Source organism: Engraulis encrasicolus, chromosome 18, assembly GCF_034702125.1.
Source record: "Engraulis encrasicolus isolate BLACKSEA-1 chromosome 18, IST_EnEncr_1.0, whole genome shotgun sequence".
NCBI lineage: Eukaryota > Metazoa > Chordata > Actinopteri > Clupeiformes > Engraulidae > Engraulis > Engraulis encrasicolus.
Window position 1 is genome coordinate 32,802,730 of NC_085874.1, and position 19,950 is coordinate 32,822,679.

At 41.7% G+C, this 19,950-nt stretch overlaps 1 protein-coding gene across 1 annotated transcript in view; it reads left to right on the forward strand.

The window, feature by feature from the left end:
* adgrf6 (adhesion G protein-coupled receptor F6) overlaps window positions 1–19,950 on the forward strand; it is an 88,150-nt gene that overhangs the window by 25,765 nt on the left and 42,435 nt on the right. The window contains exons 13-42 of the mRNA XM_063222155.1: window positions 1,100–1,246; window positions 1,336–1,482; window positions 1,574–1,720; window positions 2,007–2,153; window positions 2,240–2,386; window positions 6,091–6,237; window positions 6,324–6,470; window positions 6,755–6,901; window positions 6,988–7,134; window positions 7,316–7,462; window positions 7,549–7,695; window positions 7,981–8,127; window positions 8,214–8,360; window positions 8,645–8,791; window positions 8,878–9,024; window positions 9,880–10,026; window positions 11,319–11,465; window positions 11,653–11,799; window positions 11,929–12,072; window positions 12,406–12,537; window positions 12,900–13,076; window positions 16,303–16,329; window positions 16,507–16,647; window positions 17,959–18,105; window positions 18,222–18,368; window positions 18,461–18,607; window positions 18,706–18,852; window positions 18,946–19,092; window positions 19,516–19,662; window positions 19,770–19,916. Of these exons, the coding sequence (XP_063078225.1) occupies window positions 1,100–1,246; window positions 1,336–1,482; window positions 1,574–1,720; window positions 2,007–2,153; window positions 2,240–2,386; window positions 6,091–6,237; window positions 6,324–6,470; window positions 6,755–6,901; window positions 6,988–7,134; window positions 7,316–7,462; window positions 7,549–7,695; window positions 7,981–8,127; window positions 8,214–8,360; window positions 8,645–8,791; window positions 8,878–9,024; window positions 9,880–10,026; window positions 11,319–11,465; window positions 11,653–11,799; window positions 11,929–12,072; window positions 12,406–12,537; window positions 12,900–13,076; window positions 16,303–16,329; window positions 16,507–16,647; window positions 17,959–18,105; window positions 18,222–18,368; window positions 18,461–18,607; window positions 18,706–18,852; window positions 18,946–19,092; window positions 19,516–19,662; window positions 19,770–19,916 (4,296 nt within the window). The remainder of the gene's footprint in view (window positions 1–1,099; window positions 1,247–1,335; window positions 1,483–1,573; window positions 1,721–2,006; window positions 2,154–2,239; window positions 2,387–6,090; window positions 6,238–6,323; window positions 6,471–6,754; window positions 6,902–6,987; window positions 7,135–7,315; window positions 7,463–7,548; window positions 7,696–7,980; window positions 8,128–8,213; window positions 8,361–8,644; window positions 8,792–8,877; window positions 9,025–9,879; window positions 10,027–11,318; window positions 11,466–11,652; window positions 11,800–11,928; window positions 12,073–12,405; window positions 12,538–12,899; window positions 13,077–16,302; window positions 16,330–16,506; window positions 16,648–17,958; window positions 18,106–18,221; window positions 18,369–18,460; window positions 18,608–18,705; window positions 18,853–18,945; window positions 19,093–19,515; window positions 19,663–19,769; window positions 19,917–19,950) is intronic.

Below are 19,950 nucleotides of genomic sequence, written 5' to 3' on the forward strand. Positions count from 1 at the left end.
AACATTGACATACATGTCACCCCTAAGGACGCAATTTGTGTTACGAAATTGAACTTGTAGTTAATATTACTGTCTTGAGTTTTTTCCACATTCACATATCTTAATCTAAAGTTAAGATTTATGCAATCATGCCAAATGCTTCATACATTATTCAAAATGTTGTTGGTTAATTTATATATATATTATTATATATATTGTTTCATTAATGTTACAGTCACACCGCAGGAAATTTGACATATAAACTTTTACATAAATCTTAACAAAAATGTTTCTTCTCATCTAAGACTAATATGAAACATTATGTACCACATCTTCTTTCATTGACATTTGTTTTTTAAAGGAAAATAACAGTTTTGTAGATTTTTAACCAATGTTACGAAAAAACAAGGCATCACGTATCCCACCCATATGTGGACCAAAGCAAAACTGTGTCAATAGCAATGGAGGCAGCAGCAGCTGTGTCTGCTTGAGTTGATACCAAGTGACCAATGCATGCCAAAGCATCACTGTAGCGAAGGGCAGTAGAGTTGCCCAGCCGGGACTCGAACCTGGACCTTCTGGGGTTGTAAACTGGGGCTCTGACTGCTACACCAAAGAGCCAGGTTCATTGGCATGACAGTCTGAACACACCCACAACCCTAGTGATGGTCACTCCATCACACTGCTCTTCGCTTCGGGAAGCGCACCCGTGAGCTTCACACACTGATGGTGTCCCTCACGCAACTGCCCATCATGCTTCTCCCATCCAGTGTGCCCCATCATCAATGATTCACCCATCACTGGGGTCCCTCAAAACGGGGTCACCAATCCTGGGGATCCCTCTCATGGAATTATGCCTCACACACAATGGGTGCGCTTCTGATGGCCTCACGGTAGCCATCCCACTTCTGACACCATTTGTAGCGAAGGAGTAGAGTACTACTCCTACCACTGCAAAGTAGAGTTACCCAGCCGGAACTCAAACACAAACCTTCTGGGGTATTAAACTGGGGCTCTGACCCCCCAAAGAGCTAGGCTAGAGCTAGAGTAATCATCAGTGCAGAGGTATATACCCTAGATGAAATGTATAATATAATGTGGCTGATTTATTTGCTTTCAGATGTGGATGAATGCCTCGAGAGTCCACCAGTATGTGGTCCAAACTCAGACTGCAGCAACACCATTGGAGACTACAGTTGTACGTGTCAGAGTGGATACAATGTAACCGACCACAGTTTAAGAAGCAGCCCTGACAACCCATGTACAGGTAAGATTGTTTCTGAAAAGTAATCAAGAAAGGTTGTTCCTTATGAAGGTTGTGTACCTAAGGTGATGAGTTGTCTTTGTGTTTTGTAGATGTCAATGAATGTTCAGAGGTACCTGATGTGTGTGGACCCGACTCCAACTGTGCCAACACCAATGGAAGCTACAACTGTTCATGTTTGAATGGATACCAAGCCACCAATGCAAGCCATCCCATAAGTAACAGCAACTCATGCACAGGTATTGTACATTCAAACTAAATAGCTAAGATAGATACTTCTACAACTGTTCCAAAAGCATTCGATAAAACATTGTAACTATAATCTTTCAGATGTGGATGAATGTCTCGAGACTCCAGCAGTCTGTGGTCCAAAGTCAGACTGCAACAACACCATTGGAGACTACAGTTGTACATGTCAGAGTGGATACAATGTAACCGACCACAGTTTAAGAAGCAGCCCTGACAATCCATGTACAGGTAAGCTTGACGCTAAGGATGAGAAGCACCCATATTTAATACTTATTTTTTTCCTCAACATGTCTGAAGAATTTCCCTAAAGCATCTGAATAAGTAACCTGGTTCTCACCCGATAGTTGAGCTCACGAAGTTTAGCGAAGATGCACGAAGCACGAATGGTCTGTGTGAGAGCCAGGCTACTGAATAAGTGGAGTAAGGCTGTTTGCATTAAGGACAAAGGAAAGAAACATAACCCTTGTCTATTTTATGTGTACCTAAGATAACAGGTTGTTTCTGTGTTTTTCAGATGTCAATGAATGTTCAGAGGAACCTGATGTGTGTGGACCCGACTCCAACTGTCTCAACACTAATGGGAGCTACAACTGTTCCTGCTTGAGTGGATATGACATCACCAATTCAAGCCAAGCTATAAGCGGCAGCAATCCATGCACAGGTAATAAGCATACAGACCACAAAATAGATATTACTAGAACCATTTGAAAACACACCTGGTAAAATGTTGTAAACATCATCTTTCAGATGTGGAGGAATGCCTCGAGACTCCAGCAGTCTGTGGTCCAAACTCAGACTGCAACAACACCATTGGAGACTACAGTTGTACATGTCAGAGTGGATACAATGTAACCGACCACAGTTTAAGAAGCAGCCCTGACAATCCATGTACAGGTAAGCTTGATGCTAAGGATGTTAACAGGGCTCCAGACCAACATTTTGCACTGGTTGCACTGGTGCGCCTAAAAAATTTTTTTAGGTGCACCAGCACAAAATTTAGGTGCACCCAAATGTTTTCACCACCCCATACACACACGCACCTCAGCTTTAAAAAATCATTAAAACTAATAACAATAGCAATAATAATAGCAACAATAATCATAATAATAATAATAATTATTATTATTCTATTATTGTTGCTATATTTTAAAAGACCTGGAGCCTTTCATGTGCTATAAGTTAGTCTTCCAAATGTGCTCCTTATAAAAGACAGTCTACTGGCAACCTAAGTAACACATCTGGGCTACAAGCAGTTTGGCTGGTAGAAAAGACCAAATGAGTAGCCTTTTAGTCAGTATGTGTTTGACTAGTAAGATCAACATACCAGCCTTTTCTGCAATAAGGCTATGCACACGACACAAGCACAGAGTTACAATATGAAGATGGATGGATTGATGGATGGATGGATGGATGGATGGATGGATGGATGGATGGATGGATGGATTTTTTTTAACAAACCCTGCTAAATGATGTATATCTATGTAATGATTTTAAATTTCATTAGACACAAATAGCCTAGCCTATGTTTACAGTGGAATCTGAGGTGAATTGGGTTTTGTCTATTTTCCCGTTTTTGAGCGCTCTACCGCTGCATAATGATTGTGGTAGGCTATATTAGCAAGCGCTAAGAACAGACACAACAGCACTAGTGCGCTCGCTCGCTCACTCTCTCTCGCTCTCTCTCTCTCGCTCTCTCGCTCTCTCTCTCTCTCTCCCCCCGTCTCTCTCGTGCTGTCTCGAGGTGCATGAACGATGCCTTGCCGACTGATAGGCAGTATGTAGCCTACCCTAGTCGCTATCAAAAAACTCTCACAGAAGTCCCGACAGACTAGCGCGTCACCTGTCAACCAACTGTTGTTTGGCCAGCTCTGCACAAGGCTGAAACTTATCCGCACCCGTCTGCGTTTTTGTGTGGCAATGTTTAATATCCGCTCAAGCCATTTAGTTTTTCCCCGTGATTGTGACTCTCTCGTGTTTAAAATATCCTCGAGTCATTTAGCTGTTTTACCGTGATTGTAACTCTCTCGTCCGTTGCAAAACTCGCTGGCACATGTGAACTCGGATAGTTGAGCGAAGTCGAACATTCTATTCTGAAACGTCGGGCTGCCTGTGAACGAGGAAGGGGGAGAAAGCTACCGGTAGTTCAGCGGAGTTGAAGGAATGACTGCATCGACACGCTTTATTGTGTGATGATGGGCCACTTAGGGCTGAGTACCGATCAGAATTTTTCGGTTTCGGTTCCGGTTCCAGAACCTACGTTTCAATGCCGGTTCCTGACGGTGCCATTTTCGGTTCCTAATTTATAAACACTGAACGAAATGTTTAAAAATCTCAAACGACCACCGAGCCTACCTCATTATCCAGTTGAAGTTCCCGGGAATTTATTTTAAATTGAGAACTACAATCTAAATCCAACCCTATCCATTTCGTGGGTGTGCATCTTTGCATCGGAGCATCAGGTCATAGTCATACAGTCGATGTTCATGGCAATCGCACAGACAATCGTGCGAATTTACCTGATTACAAACTGAACCAGCATGAAGTTTTGCATCAGCCCCAGACAACTTGAGCGGCAAAACAACAAGGAGAAACTCATATTTCATTTTTTACGCTGCACACGCTCCTTTTAAAACATGCCCTGTGTGAGGGGATTTTCCTCGCGCAGGGACTGTTAAATGGAAAGGCATGGTGTACTGTCTGACCTGTCACTGCCGTCCCGTTGACTGTCAGGATTTGGCCTGTTGAAACTTTTCCAACTTTGTCTTTAAAATCAGGCAATTTTGCAGTTTTTTTTGTAGCTAACAGGTATGCTGTTCTTGCAAACACTTTTAAAAACAAGAAAGGTCGCCACATTCCGCCCACTTCACTGATCACTTCACTGTGAACGTGATAATGTCACTATTTCAAATACTATTTGATTATGCTATCGTATATTTTTGGATAGCGGCAACTGTGTAGATGAGGTTAATGAGCATATTAGCTAACATTGGTGGCCCTTTCTATCGTGTAATTTGGAGATAACGTCCAGCATGTCCAAAATCTAGTTTCAGCACAATTCGCCAGCGAAAGGCTCCCAATTCCGCCCGCTTGATTTCAGGTCACGTCGGAATTTCCGTTAGCCTACTGTTATTCCTTCATGCTGTTTTGCTTATTTCGTTCACACTTGTAGTCCTAAAGCGAAACAGGGAAGCAGCCAGGGCGAGTTTTTAGCCAGAATGTCGTCGTGAAATTAAAGTTCCTTTCATGCTGCCGTTACGACGCCCCTCATTACAATGCTGTTTATGGCCGTTTCACTCAGTTTTAAATGTCATCACCGTTTCAAATTGTATGCATACAAACTCCGTATCATGTCGATATCCATTCCTGACTTAAACAGTGGATACATAATTAACTATCATCACTTATAAGTAGGCGGGCGGATTTGGGGAACGGGCGGAGGCGACTTGGCTATAGCTTGTTACGCACGCAGTGACTCTGTTTCGAGTTCTTTGCATGGTCCGTAATTATAGGCTACCAAACGGAAAAAAATATCCACATAGAAGAAATCAAGTCTTCAGTTTCAATAACCCACGCTACTGCGTTCCGTGGCACAAAGAAAGTCTCTCGCGGCCAAAAGTGACTGAGCTCACCTGATGCTTCTGATATGAGTTTACATTTTATTGACATGAAATGTAAACTTTGCAATGATTCACGGTGTAATCCAAAAAGTCAGAGAATGCGCGCACCCACCACTAAAGGGAAAAGGTCCCCAACACTGTTTGATTCATGGTGGAGTGAACAGTGTTGCCGACTTTTACTTTCCTCATACGCCGATGTAACCATCTGCTTGAGAATGATGGAATGCTTTGTTTGCACACCTCTTGCTGTTTCTTGGCTCGCAGTGGCTGTGTCGAAGACAAAGTTTGAATTCTTTGCCGTCTGCAAACGCTAGAAATAGGCTACTCTTCTCGGTAAACCTACACAAATTAAAGATGGGCTGATGGTAGTTTCTCTCGTAACAGCGTTAGTATCCATAGATGATCTGAAGACCTGTTTAAAAGGGGGTTGTAGCCTACCAGCAGTCTCTGCAAGCCCGAATGATCACAATTAATGTTACCAGATTTTTTTGCCAGAAGCGACTGCCGTTCTGACTGTGTTAACGTTCTGGGGTTATGAATGCGAAATGATAACTGACATGATGCAAATCTCGGAACCGAAACGTGGAACCGACAGCCAAGGCACGTTTCGATGCCAAGTAGAACCTTAGCCTTTCATTCAATTCCATTAAGGAACCGAATTTCGGTACCCAGTCCTAGGGCCACTACTGTAGAATGACTATTAATTTTATGTCCATTAAAAAGGTTGTTTGATAATTGATTTTGTTCTACTGATGACTGGTCGCACCATTGAAAAAAATGGGCGCATATGCGACCAAATTGGTCGTACTCTGGAGCCCTGGATAAGCACCCATACTTCAGTGTACTGTCCCCACAGGTCTGAAGAATTGCCCTTAAACATCTGAATAAATGAAGTACGGCTGTTGAAGGATGAAGAAGAGAAAAATCACCATGCTTAATTGATGTGTACCTAAGATAACAGGTTGTGTTCGCGAATTTCAGATATAAATGAATGTGTTGAGGTACCTAATGTGTGTGGACCTGACTCCAACTGTCTCAACACTAATGGGAGCTACAACTGTTCCTGCTTGAATGGATATGACATCACCAATTCAAGTCAAGCTATTAGCAACAGCAATCCATGCACAGGTAATACGCATACAGAACACAAGATAGATATTACTAGAACCATTTGAAAACACACCTGGTAAAATGTTGTAAACATCATCTTTCAGATGTGGATGAATGCCTCGAGACTCCACCAGTCTGTGGTCCAAACTCAGACTGCAACAACACCATTGGAGACTACAGTTGTACATGTCAGAGTGGATACAATGTAACCGACCACAGTTTAAGAAGCAGCCCTGACAATCCATGTAGAGGTAAGCTTGACGCTAAGGATGAGAAGCACCCATACGTCATGCTTCTTTTTTCCCAATATGTCTGAAGAATTTCCCTAAAGCATCTGAATAAGTAACCTGGTTCTCACACGATAGTTGAGCTCACGAAGTTTAGCGAAGATGAACGCAGCACGAAGGGTCTGCGTGAGAGCCAGGCTACTGAATAAGTGGAGTAAGGCTGTTAGCATGAAGGACAAAGGAAAGACACATAACCCTTGTCTATTTTATGTGTACCTAAGATAACAGGTTGTTTCTGTATTTTTCAGATGTCAATGAATGTTCAGAGGAACCTGATGTGTGTGGACCCGACTCGAACTGTGTCAACACTAATGGAAGCTACAACTGTTCCTGCTTGAGTGGATATGACATCACAAATTCAAGCCAAGCTATAAGCGACAGCAATCCATGCACAGGTAATAAGCAAACAGAACACAAAATAGATATTACTAGAACCATTTGAAAACACACCTGGTAAAATGTTGTAACCATCATCTTTCAGATGTGGATGAATGCCTAGAGACTCCACCAGTCTGTGGTCCAAACTCAGACTGCAACAACACCATTGGAGACTACAGTTGTACATGTCAGAGTGGATACAATGTAACCGACCACAGTTTAAGAAGCAGCCCTGACAATCCATGTACAGGTAAGCTTGATGCTAAGGATGATAAGCACCCATACTTCAGTGTACTGTCCCCACAAGTCTGAAGAATTTCCCTTAAACATCTGAATAAATGAAGTAAGGCTGTTGAAGGATAAAGAAGAGAAAAATTACCATGCTTAATTGATGTGTACCTAAGATAACAGGTTGTGTTCGCGAATTTCAGATATAAATGAATGTGATGAGGTACCTAATGTGTGTGGACCTGACTCCAACTGTGCAAACACCAATGGAAGCTACAACTGTTCCTGCTTGAATGGATATGACATCACCAATTCAAGCCAAGCTATTAGCGACAGCAATCCATGCACAGGTAATAAGCAAACAGAACACAAGATAGATATTACTAGAACCATTTGAAAACACGCCTGGTAAAATGTTGTTAACATCATCTTTCAGATGTGGATGAATGCCTCGAGACTCCACCAGTCTGTGGTCCTAACTCAGACTGCAACAACACCATTGGAGACTACAGTTGTACATGTCAGAGTGGATACAATGTAACCGACCACAGTTTAAGAAGCAGCCCTGACAATCCATGCACAGGTAAGCTTGACGCTAAGGATGAGAAGCACCCATACGTCATGCTTCTTTGTTTCCCAATATGTCTGAAGAATTTCCCTAAAGCATCTGAATAAGTAACCTGGTTCTCACGCAATAGTTGAGCTCAAGAAGGTTAGTGAAGATGAACGCAGCACGAAGGGTCTGCGTGAGAGCCAGGCTACTGAATAAATGGAGTAAGGCTGTTAGCATGAAGGACAAAGGAAAGACACATAACCCTTGTCTATTTTATGTGTACCTAAGGTAATAGGTTGTTTCTGTATTTTTCAGATGTCAATGAATGTTCAGAGGAACCTGATGTGTGTGGACCCGACTCGAACTGTGCCAACACCAATGGAAGCTACAACTGTTCCTGCTTGAGTGGATATGACATCACAAATTCAAGTCAAGCTATAAGCGGCAGCAATCCATGCACAGGTAATAAGCATACAGACCACAACATAGATATTACTAGAACCCTTTGAAAACACACCTGGTAAAACATTGTAACCATCATCTTTCAGATGTGGATGAATGCCTAGAGACTCCACCAGTCTGTGGTCCAAACTCAGACTGCAACAACACCATTGGAGACTACAGTTGTACATGTCAGACTGGATACAATGTAACCGACCACAGTTTAAGAAGCAGCCCTGACAATCCATGTACAGGTAAGCTTGGCGCTAAGGATGAGATGCACCCATACTTCAAACTTCTTTTTTCCCAACATGTCTGAAGAATTTCCCTAAAGCATCTGAATAAATAATCTGGTTCTCACGCGATAGTTGAGCTCACAAAGTTTAGCGAAGATGCATGAAACACGAAGTTTCTACGTGAGAGCCAGACTACTGAATAAGTGGAGTAAGGCTGTTTGCATGAAGTACAAAGGAAATAAACATAACCCTTGTCTATTTTATGTGTACCTAAGAGAACAGGTTGGTTCTGTATTTTTCAGATGTCAATGAATGTTCAGAGGAACCTGATGTGTGTGGACCTGACTCCAACTGTGTCAACACTAATGGAAGCTACAACTGTTCCTGCTTGAATGGATATGATATCACCAATTCAAGCCAAGCTATAAGCGGCAGCAATCCATGCACAGGTAATAAGCATACAGAACACAAGATAGATATTACTAGAACCATTTGAAAACACACCTGGTAAAATATTGTTACCATCACATTTCAGATGTGGATGAATGCCTCGAGACTCCACCAGTCTGTGGTCCAAACTCAGACTGCAACAACACCATTGGAGACTACAGTTGTACATGTCTGAGTGGATACAATGTAACCGACCACAGTTTAAGAAGCAGTCCTGATAACTCATGTACAGGTAAGTGTAAAAGTTATTGAGCATGAGGACTGAAATATTCACAATCGGGCAACCAGTTATGAAAGAGAAATTGTGCAAAGAATAAAATCCTTGCACGGGAGCTCCAGTTATGTCAGAGTCATTGGACATGAAAATAATTGAATGTGATTGTATAATTAATGACTGCATAAATCACATGTTACGATCAGTCTCATAAAATCGTTAAATTGAAGTCAACCAGAGAAGGATTCACAAATTTGCCTTCACTTTAATGGTTTTAGGACACTAATCGTAACATGTAATTCATGCAGTCATTGATTAAACAATTGATGATTCCATGAATCCATACCTACATATTTGGAGCCACAAGTGCGAGGATTTTATTCTTTGCACACAATTTCATTTATATTTTTGATACCCCAGCGTGAGGTGTTTAGCCTACTCCTCTTGCGTTATTCTTACACTTTTAGTCCTCACCTCCAAATGTACATTACCCCTACATGAGTGCTGCCCTCATGCGAGGGCTTTGGTCTTCATGTCCAATTATTCTGACATAACTGGAGCTTCTGTGTGATGATTTCATTCTTAGTACAATTCATCTTACATAATATGTTGCCCGAGAGTGAGGATTTCTGTCCTCATGCTCAGTAACGCCAACATAATTGGTGACCCGTGTGAGGATTTTCGTCCGCATGCTCAATAATTCCAACATAAGCTTGATGCTAAGGTTTAGAAGCACTCACATGTCTGAAGAATTTCCCTAAAACATCCAAATAAATGAAGTAAGGCTTTTTGTATGAAGGACAAGGGAAAGACACATAACCCTTGTCTATTTTACGTGTACCTAAGATAACGAGCTGTTTCTGTGTTTTTCAGATGTCAATGAATGTTCTGAGATACCTAGTGTGTGTGGACCCGACTCCAACTGTGCCAACACCAATGGAAGCTACAACTGTTCCTGCTTGAATGGATACGACTTCACCAATTCAAGCCAAGCTATAAGCGACAGCAATCCATGCACAGGTACTGTACATACCGTAGCAATAGCCAGTCCCTCCAGGATTTCGCGCTGGGATTTTGTGATTTTTGCGGTCAAAATGTCTGATTTTGCGGCGGCATTTTCTCATTTTTTGCAAAGATTTTGCGCCCCTTTCTGGGATTTACAGAATTAAAATTGGCCAAAACAATATCAAAATACATAGCCTATACAGACTTTACACCCCCACCAATGACATGTCATAATACCATAACCAAAAATACAAATAAAGAACTAAATGGCAAAAATAACAAACAATATCGATCGCAAACTGCATGAGGGTTTGATTGACAGTTGAATATGACAGCAAAGGTGCGCAGCGGAAGCGCTTTCACTGTAGGCCTAGATGGATGGAGGCGGAGCTGGTGTGTGCAGTGGACTGGTGAGTGGACTGATGCTGAAAGTTTGTGCTGAGTGAATGAGTGGACTGGCGGGGAAACTGTGGTGCGTTGGGTAGTGGAACATGCTAGCAGGCGCCTCGCTAGATGCTGTGGATGTCATGGAGGGACTGTTTTAAAGGCAAAGTGTGGAACACCTCGTGGTAGCGTCGCCCGCGACGACCAAAACCGTCCAAACTTTCCCCCTTAAGTTCCAAACCTTCCCCCCAACAAAACCCGACACAACAAAGTTCATTTTAGCCATGCTCAAGTCCAGAATCAGTAGGCCTATTGCGTGTGCGTCTATGTGTGTGTGTCAACGAATGCGAGTGCTCCGTTTGCGCACCCCAGAGAGAGAGAGAGAGAGACACTTTATGCGCTTGCTGTTGCCAATGCTGTCCGTGCGCATTCACAAACGGAGCGGTGAAGAGGGGAAGAGAATTCACATCCTCACAGGGACAAATGGGAAAATTTGCGGGGAATATGCGGCTTTACAGGAATTACGCGGCATCGTGAAATTATGCGGAATATCACTGAATTTGCATGAATCCACGCGATCGCTGAATCGCGAAAAACTGGAGGGACTGAATAGCCAAAGTAGACATTGTTAAAGTAGCTACGTTATTATTTATTACCAGACTATATCACAAGTTAGATATAGTTTAGAGACCACCTACGTTGTCAGTTCAGTAGATCAGTTGTATTCAAACAAACTACCTTCCATATGTTGAGAAGTATGTCATCATCTTTCCATCCCTTCCCGCTCTCGGATTGGCTCCCTACCTCAGGCTAGCGCTTTGGGATGAGCATCTATGCTGACTTTCAGATCTGAACGATGGTGGAAAGCAGCATGGGATTTCACAACCTAGGTACATTCTGAAAAATTTGCGATTATATTTCAGATGTGGATGAATGTCTTGAGACTCCAGCAGTCTGTGGTCCAAACTCAGACTGCAACAACACCATTGGAGACTACAGTTGTACATGTCAGAGTGGATACAATGTAACTGACCACAGTTTAAGAAGCAGCCCTGACAATCCATGTACAGGTAAGATTGAATCTAATGCTGAGAAGCACCCATACTTCAGTGCATTTTTCTGATACGTCTGAAGAATTTCCCGTAAACACCTGAATAAGTGAAGTGAGGCTGTTTGTTTGAAGGAGAAAGCAAAGAAAAATAACATTTCCTTAATTGATGTGTACCTTAGATAACGGGTTGTGTCTGTGAATTTCAGATATAAATGAATGTGATGAGGTACCTAATGTATGTGGATCCAACTCCAACTGTGCCAACACCAATGGAAGCTACACCTGTGGCTGCTTGAGTGGATATAACATCACCAATTCAAGTCAAGCCATAAGCAACAGCAATCCATGCACAGGTAAAGAGCATACAGATGCAATACACAAAATAATCACCATCATCTTTCAGATGTGCATGAATGCCTCCAGAGTCCACCAGTCTGTGGTCCAAACTCATAGTAATTTAATTGTTTGCTGTTGCATTTTAGATGTGAATGAATGCGTCGAGACAGCCATTTGTGGTCCAAACGCCACGTGCAGCAACACAGCAGGAGACTACAGTTGCACTTGTCAGAGTGGATATATAGTTACTGACCCTGATCTGAAGAGTAGTGCTGACAACCCCTGTACAGGTAAGAACATCATGTTATTTTTTTGCTGGAGTGCCAGCTGTCAAGTCATTTATTTGGCATTGTTTTTCTTCGTCATTGGATTGTGTCCATGTTTAGATGACACACTTTGATGGGAGATGCTAATCCTTATAGATTTGCATAGCTGTTCGATGACTGATAAGTGAAAAGAACTGGGCAGGGTAATTATTCAAGTGGTGTCAAGTTAGCCATACAATGATTTTAAAATTGCACTGATTTAGGCCGCTGATGGAGTTGAAAATAGCTGATGTAAATTACATAATTAATGTGTGTGCTATTTATTTACTGTACTCGTGATTTTCACATTGCTTGCAGAAATACTTTACTATGATTTTGAAGCAGAGCTCAACATAACGTCTGATTTGGAAGAGCTTCGCGCCATTCTGAGTAATCTCTCACTGATATTGGATGGCCAGTTAGAAATTACAGATGTTGATATCACAACAGGTAAGGAGTAAAGATTGATTACAAGTAGAGCAAATGAATAAGCTTTTTGGTTGCAAGACAGTTTTTGATTGCCAACTTTTGCATCATTTCAGACCATATTATTCGATAAGATCTCCCACTCACTTTGCCTTACTTTCTTGACTCTCTTTTACTAAAACGCACACATGCAGAAACACACACACACAAACACACACACACACACACACACACACACACACACACACACACACACACACACACACACACACACACACACACACACACACACACACACACACAGTACAAAGTGGCATTTGGCTTTTTGACTTAACTCTTATCCTCTAAGTTATATTGTAAATGATTTTTTATTTTCATGTCGCCAGTGTGTTCTCCCAATGTCACGTCGGGCGTCACCTCATACCAGTGCAGGTGTGAAGATGAGTTCTACTGGCCTTGTGACAAGTGCAACGCCTATGGACACTGTGATGACATCGTCAATGACACGTGTGGATGTATAAACAGCATCCCTGATGATGGGCTGTATTGCCAACCAATAACAAGTACATGGAAGAATATTCTATTTTTTCTTTTTTGGAGACATTTAATTTCAAGATTCTGTATGTCCATAGTTTTGGAAATACATACCACCTAATAATGTTTAAGTCAGCTCGTGTTATCCAAAGAGCTTAGTAAGTTTTACAGAACTGGAAGCCGGCATGGAGATTTAAAGATGCTTTGTTCGTTATCCAAAGAGCGTCATCAGTTCTTTGGTTGATGTATCAGAAAACACTATAGTTATACGGTCATTATACAAACTATACAGTAATTAGGCACATTTTGGGTAAAGCAAAAAAAATAAAAATAATAATAAATAACCTAGATCTTGCAATAAATAACATTAGAGGGTAGTAGGGGGGTCGCAGCAGGTTGGAATGAAAATAATTGCTAGACAAAACAAACAATTGAATAAATTAAACGGACACTGTGCAGGAAATGGTCAAAAAAGGTACTGCAACTATGCTGCTAATTGAAACTGGGCTGCCTATTGCCAAATTTGATCTTTACATGAAAGTTTACTAGGTAATAAACAAATATTTTCTAGTATGGTCCAAGTACAGTCATTTTTGCAGCTAAAAATGGCTATTTTTGGAAATTCAAAATGGCGGACCATGGAGAAGATCCCCCCTTTCATGTATGAAAAGTGCAATTTTTCCAGTCATAAGGAATACTTATAATTTGATGCTGGTGGTAAGTATTCATGAAAAAGGTAACATTAGTGAATAGGCATGGTACGGTTTGCGTTGCAAACCGAGACCGTACGGTTTGCATGTCACGGAACGGGGTAGTGGGCAACCGCACGGTGCCCACGGTTTCAAAATGAAAAAAAAATAGAGTGACCACCGGCGGACGACGCTATTAAAATCCTACTACTTTTACAAGCATAAAACACAAAGACTACGTAGGATATTGAGTGTGGAAAGACTGATTTCTATCAGCCAACTGAAAGACATAATGTAACAGCATGCGCCAGCTGACTAGGCTACAGTAGCCTACAAGCAAGTGCAGGTCGGTCATCAGCGTCACCCTCTCCCCCTCTCTCTCCACGTTAGCGCAAGTGACTGTTCCCAGACTTTATGCTGACCATTTTAAATTAAATGAACATGAATTTACAAACAATGACAGATTAGCAGAACAAAGTAGACTATGACTTACGTTACATTAGCCTAGTGTAGGCTATATCCACGTGGCATTGAATGGGGATTCCGGACGGCAAAATGCGAGATAATTGAACATATCCATCAGATTCACTGTGCTGTCCTTAACTGCAATCAACTGTAGGCCTAATTATATGTAGCTAGTTAAACTCTGATGGACGGAAGGGGACTTTGTGCGGTTGCCTAGTTAACATGTAAGGGTTAACGTTCGGCGAGAAGGTCGCTACCGTGGAATAGCAGCACGACAGAGAGAATCTTTAGACCCCGACGCGGAGCGGAGGGGTCTTGTTCTCTCTGAAGTGCTGCTATTCCACAAAGCGACCGACTCGCCGAAAGTTAACCCGCTTATTATATGGATATACTTAAATGATTCACACATGCGGGGACATTTCTTTAGACCTATTTAATGTTAAGATTGTTGCTGCGCAAAACAAAACAGTGCTGTTGTGGAACACCGCTAGGCAACAGCTAGGTAGGCTAGCCAGGACAACAGGTGTTGTCTATCACAGCAGCTGATTAGAGTGACAAAAGACCGGACCCCCTGCGGAGTGATATGAAACATTCGCTTTAGCCACTGACTTGTATACAAGCCAGTGGCTTTAGCAGTGAACGTCTTATTGCCATTGACAGCGGTAGCCAGGAGGACAACGGGTGCTGTCTATCACAGCAGCTGATTAGAGTCTTGTTGAAAAGTCGCTTTAGCAGTGAAAAGTCTTGTTGCCATTGACAGCGGTCTGTTATAGACCAACCCGTCCGTTATCGAAAAATAACAGACGTCCGAACGTTGGGGAGCCCCGTTGAAATGAATGGAGCATTCGACAGGTGACGTCACAACCATATAATAATGATGTTTAACACTAGGATAACATTTGACTGAAAAGGCTCAGCTTCACAGGAGTTTTGTGAAACATTCTTGTGCATACACTTCTAAAAAAAACGATCTTTTAAAATTATTTGTTACCTTAACTTTCACATTTTAACATAACATAACCCTATCACTTGTTCACTTAAAATTGAATTTGACTTCTGATTTTACTTCTATGCTTCTCACGGCCGGCAGTTTCATGATAGGAAGCAACTGATTCATAAGCGCAAAACTCGCAGAAAGCGGTATCAAAATAAAAGTCCAATTCGTTCTCAGTGTGTCATTAACCAAAATAGTCATACTACACTGACCTAATGGTCCAATTACCTACAGGAGTGTAGCCGTTTTATTTTTACACGTCAAATGTGTTATAGCATGTAATATTTGAATATTTGTCAACTTAAAAGTTAGGACTTAGTTCTCCCTTTTTGTGAAATAAATGGAAGCATGTTAAAATCATTGATATCTTTCCTCTTTCAGTTGGGTTAAATGAAGTCAAATTCAACATAACCATGTTAAGCTTACATTTTCATTCAAAATGTTATATAATACATTTTATTTAAAAAAATTTTTTTTTTAAAAAACAGAACCGTACAAAACCGAAAACCGTGACCTTGAAACCGTGATATGGACCGAACCGTGACATTTATGAACCGTACCACCCCTATTAGTGAATGGGCAGCATGAATTCTGGAAATAAACAACTAAAAATCTCACACAGTGTCCCTTTAAATAACTAAAGTACACCAAAATATGCACACAAAAAAATAATAAACTCAACAATATCCCCATTAGTTACTGTCTAATCTTTGAAATGGCCTCGTTTACATACCGTACTCTACACTGGTATATTTATCAAGGTGGCACAGCCCACGTCAAGGGGTCCTTTGAAATCAACTGATATATGGGGGACAAAGTTTAGGAACCCCAGTATTATACTATAGTATTCCGGAAAACATCAATTAGACAATTGATAAAGGTCCTTACATGATGAACAAGATGTCTTTCAACCTCCGGAAAACATCAATTAGACAATTGATAAAGCTCCTTACATGATGAACAAGACGTCTTTCAACCTCCAAGAAAAACTCCAGTTGCTTATGTTGTATTGTGTCATGTCACTGTATGTTATAGAGTGCTACATGATGTTGTTGTGATTTATGTTCTATATTTTCCTTTCAAACTCTCTTATTTCTGTGTTAACAGACCTAACTGACTGCCCAGTGCCACCAGGTAAGTCCAGTCTCAAAAGTGTATTGTTGCACCTGCAATCATCCTTATTGTCCTGATTATGTCAGAATGAACACTGATGAGTTTTATGTTGTACTTCAATGAAAGAGTCATTTCCCAAAAGAGTTTGTATACCTCTTTCCAGGTGGTAACATTGGTCTCATTTTTGTGTGTCAACAGACGAGTGCGCTGGCAATTCAACAATCTGTGGCCCAAACTCAGTCTGTAACAACACTATTGAAGGCTACAACTGCACTTGCTGGAATGGATACTCGGTTACAAACACCAGTCAGATAAGCAGTGAAGAAAATCCTTGCGTCGGTAAGGTGCCCCGTGTCAAAAACAAAGTCCTACCCATGTTTCAGTATGGATAACCCTACCAACACAGCTTGCAGAGTACTCCAGGAAATCACTTTACACTACATGATATTACACTACACTACATTACATTACAGTTGACAGATGCTTTTAGCCAAAATGCAACATGCCATAGAGATACCCTGGGTCTAGGACAGCTCAGGCATTAGTGCTGTAAATACTCACAAAAAAGAAGCATCTCTACCTGCTTCTTGAAGGTTCAGAGATATGACCCTAATCTTGCTGCATCTGGAAGTTTGTTCCACCACTGAGGGACAATGACAGAGAACAGTCTTGACTGAGATTGCTTAGAGCGAGTAGGCGCATGGCTAAATGGTTTGTGTTGAAGGAGTGTAGCTCTCTGGCAGGTACTATGGCCTCACTATGTCCGTCAGATAACCTGGAGGCATTCCTGAGGTGGTTTTGTAGGCAAGGGTCAAAGCCTTGTGCTTTATCCAGACCGCCAGTACAGCTCGACAAATAGAGGAGTAACATGGGTCCTTTTGGGTTGAGTGAATACCAAACATGTGGCCACATTCTGGACCAAATGCTGTTTTATTGCAGAAGCAGGTAGACCTGCCAAGAGAGAGTTGCCAGTACAGCTCGACAAATAGAGGAGTAACATGGGTCCTTTTGGGTTGAGTGAATACCAAACATGTGGCCACATTCTGGACCAAATGCTGTTTTATTGCAGAAGCAGGTAGGCCTGCCAAGAGAGAGTTGCAATAATCCAGACGGGAGATGACCATGACCTGATCCAGTAGTTGTGTTCCATGTTGGGTCAGATAGGGTCTGTTTTTCTGTTTATTGAACAACACAAATTGGCACTGACTGATGTGGTGTGTTTGGAGAATGACAGCTGGTCATCAGTCATGACACTAGGGTTTTGGCAACTTTGTTTGGTGCCACAGTGGCAGAGCCTATGTTGAGGTTGATGTTGTGACAGGTTGACTCTTCAGCTGGGATCACTAGGAGCTCTGTCTTGGACAGGTTCAGTGGTAGGCGGTGTTCCTTCATCCATGTTGACAGGTCGGTGAGGCAGGTCGAGATGCGTGCCGAAACTGTGGAGTCATCTGGCTGGAACGTCAGGTGTATCTTGCTGTCATCAGCATAGCAGTGATAGGAGAACCCATGTGTTCGAATGACATTTCCCAGAGAGGTGGTGTACATTCGGAACAGAAGGAGCCCCAGCACTGATCCTTGGGGTACGCCTGTAGTGAGGGTGTGAGTTGAAGACAGTTTTCCTTATAATGTGGTTGATATATTTGCTTTCAGATGTGGATGAATGTCTCGAGATTTCACCAGTATGTGGTCCAAACTCAGACTGCATCAACACCGTTGGAGACTACAGTTGTACATGTCAGAGTGGATACAATGTAACCGACCATAGTTTAAGAAGCAGCCCTGACAACCCATGTAGAGGTAAGAATATTTCCACAAACACACAAAGAAATCAATTAAACGTTTTCTGTCAAGTACAGAAACACTTTAGAGAAAGTTTTATGTGCCTAATAACAACTTGTGTTTGTGTTTTTCAGATATAAATGAATGTGGTCAGGTACCTGATGTGTGTGGACCCAACTCCAACTGTACCAACACCAATGGAAGCTACAGCTGTTCCTGCTTGAATGGGTATGCTTCCACAAACGCAAGCCAAACCATAAGCAACAGCAATCCATGCACAGGTACTGAACACACAGACCAAATATACAAGGTACAGTAGATAATCACTAGAACTATTATAGAAGTGTAAAACATTGTCACCACCATCTTTCAGATGTGGATGAATGTCTGGAGACTCCACCAGTCTGTGGTCCAAACTCAGACTGCAACAACACCATTGGAGACTACAGCTGTACATGTCAGAGTGGATACAATGTAACCGACCACAGTTTAAGAAGCGGCCCTGACAACCCATGTAGAGGTACGGTGAGCTTGTTGATTTGAAACACCTTGGCAAAGTATTACAATAAGAGTTATCTACTTAAGTTACTATATTCATACTGTCACTCTGCTTTGCAGACATACATGAATGTATTGAAACACCTAAAATATGTGGACCCAATTCATATTGCACCAATTACAATGGAACTTTCAACTGTTCCTGTATCACTGGATATCAAGTGACCGATTCAAGCCAATCCATAAGCAACAGTAATCCATGCACAGGTACATTGACTTAGAACTTCATTATGTATTATTAGTGTGAAATGTCACTAAGACTTCTGCCTAAGACAAAATACATTTACTCTCATCTTTCAGATGTGGATGAATGTCTTGAGACTCCATCAGTATGTGGTCCAAACTCAGACTGCAGCAACACCATTGGAGACTACAGTTGTACATGTCAGAGTGGATACAATGTAACCGACCACAGTTTAAGAAGCAGCCCTGACAATCCATGTACAGGTAACAATATTCAATAGCACTAAACTTGACGCCAGCATCATACCTATGACATAACAGTCACATAACAATGTCGTAACACAGTCATACATGTGTCATAAACATTATGTCAATGTCATGACTGCCATTAAGTGACATTCAGTTGTGGTAAAGACAGCCCTACCAATGTCAACTTTCCATGACCATAAAACGGTTGACATTGACATCACTTTATGACTCATCCATGACTGTATCATGACACTGTTTGGCCACTTTTTTGACAGTGTTATGTCATACGTATGATGCCGGCATCTAGTAAAGTGTAACCCAATAGTTCCTCAAACATGATGGAATCAAGCAAAGCTTTTCTCTGAAAGATAAGGTAGAAAACATGTCTACCTCATTGTTTTGTACCAAAGATAACAGGTTGTCTCTGTATTTTTCCAGATGTCAATGAATGTTCTGAGGTACCTGATGTGTGTGGACCCGACTCCAACTGTGCCAACACCAATGGAGGATACAACTGTTCTTGCTTGAATGGATACCAAGTGACCAACGCAAGCCAACCCATAAGTGACAGCAATCCATGCACAGGTACTGTACATTCAGTATGATGACTTTCAAATCGAAACGATGGTGGAAAGCAGCATGGGATTTCCCAGGTTAGGTACATTCTGTAAAAGTTTGCAATTATATTTCAGATGTGGATGAATGTCTTGAGACTCCAGCAGTCTGTGGTCCAAACTCAGACTGCAGCAACACCATTGGAGACTACAGTTGTACATGTCAGAGTGGATACAATGTAACCGACCACAGTTTAAGAAGCAGCCCTGACAACCCATGTAGAGGTAAGGCCATGTCCATGTCACCATGCTTCCAACC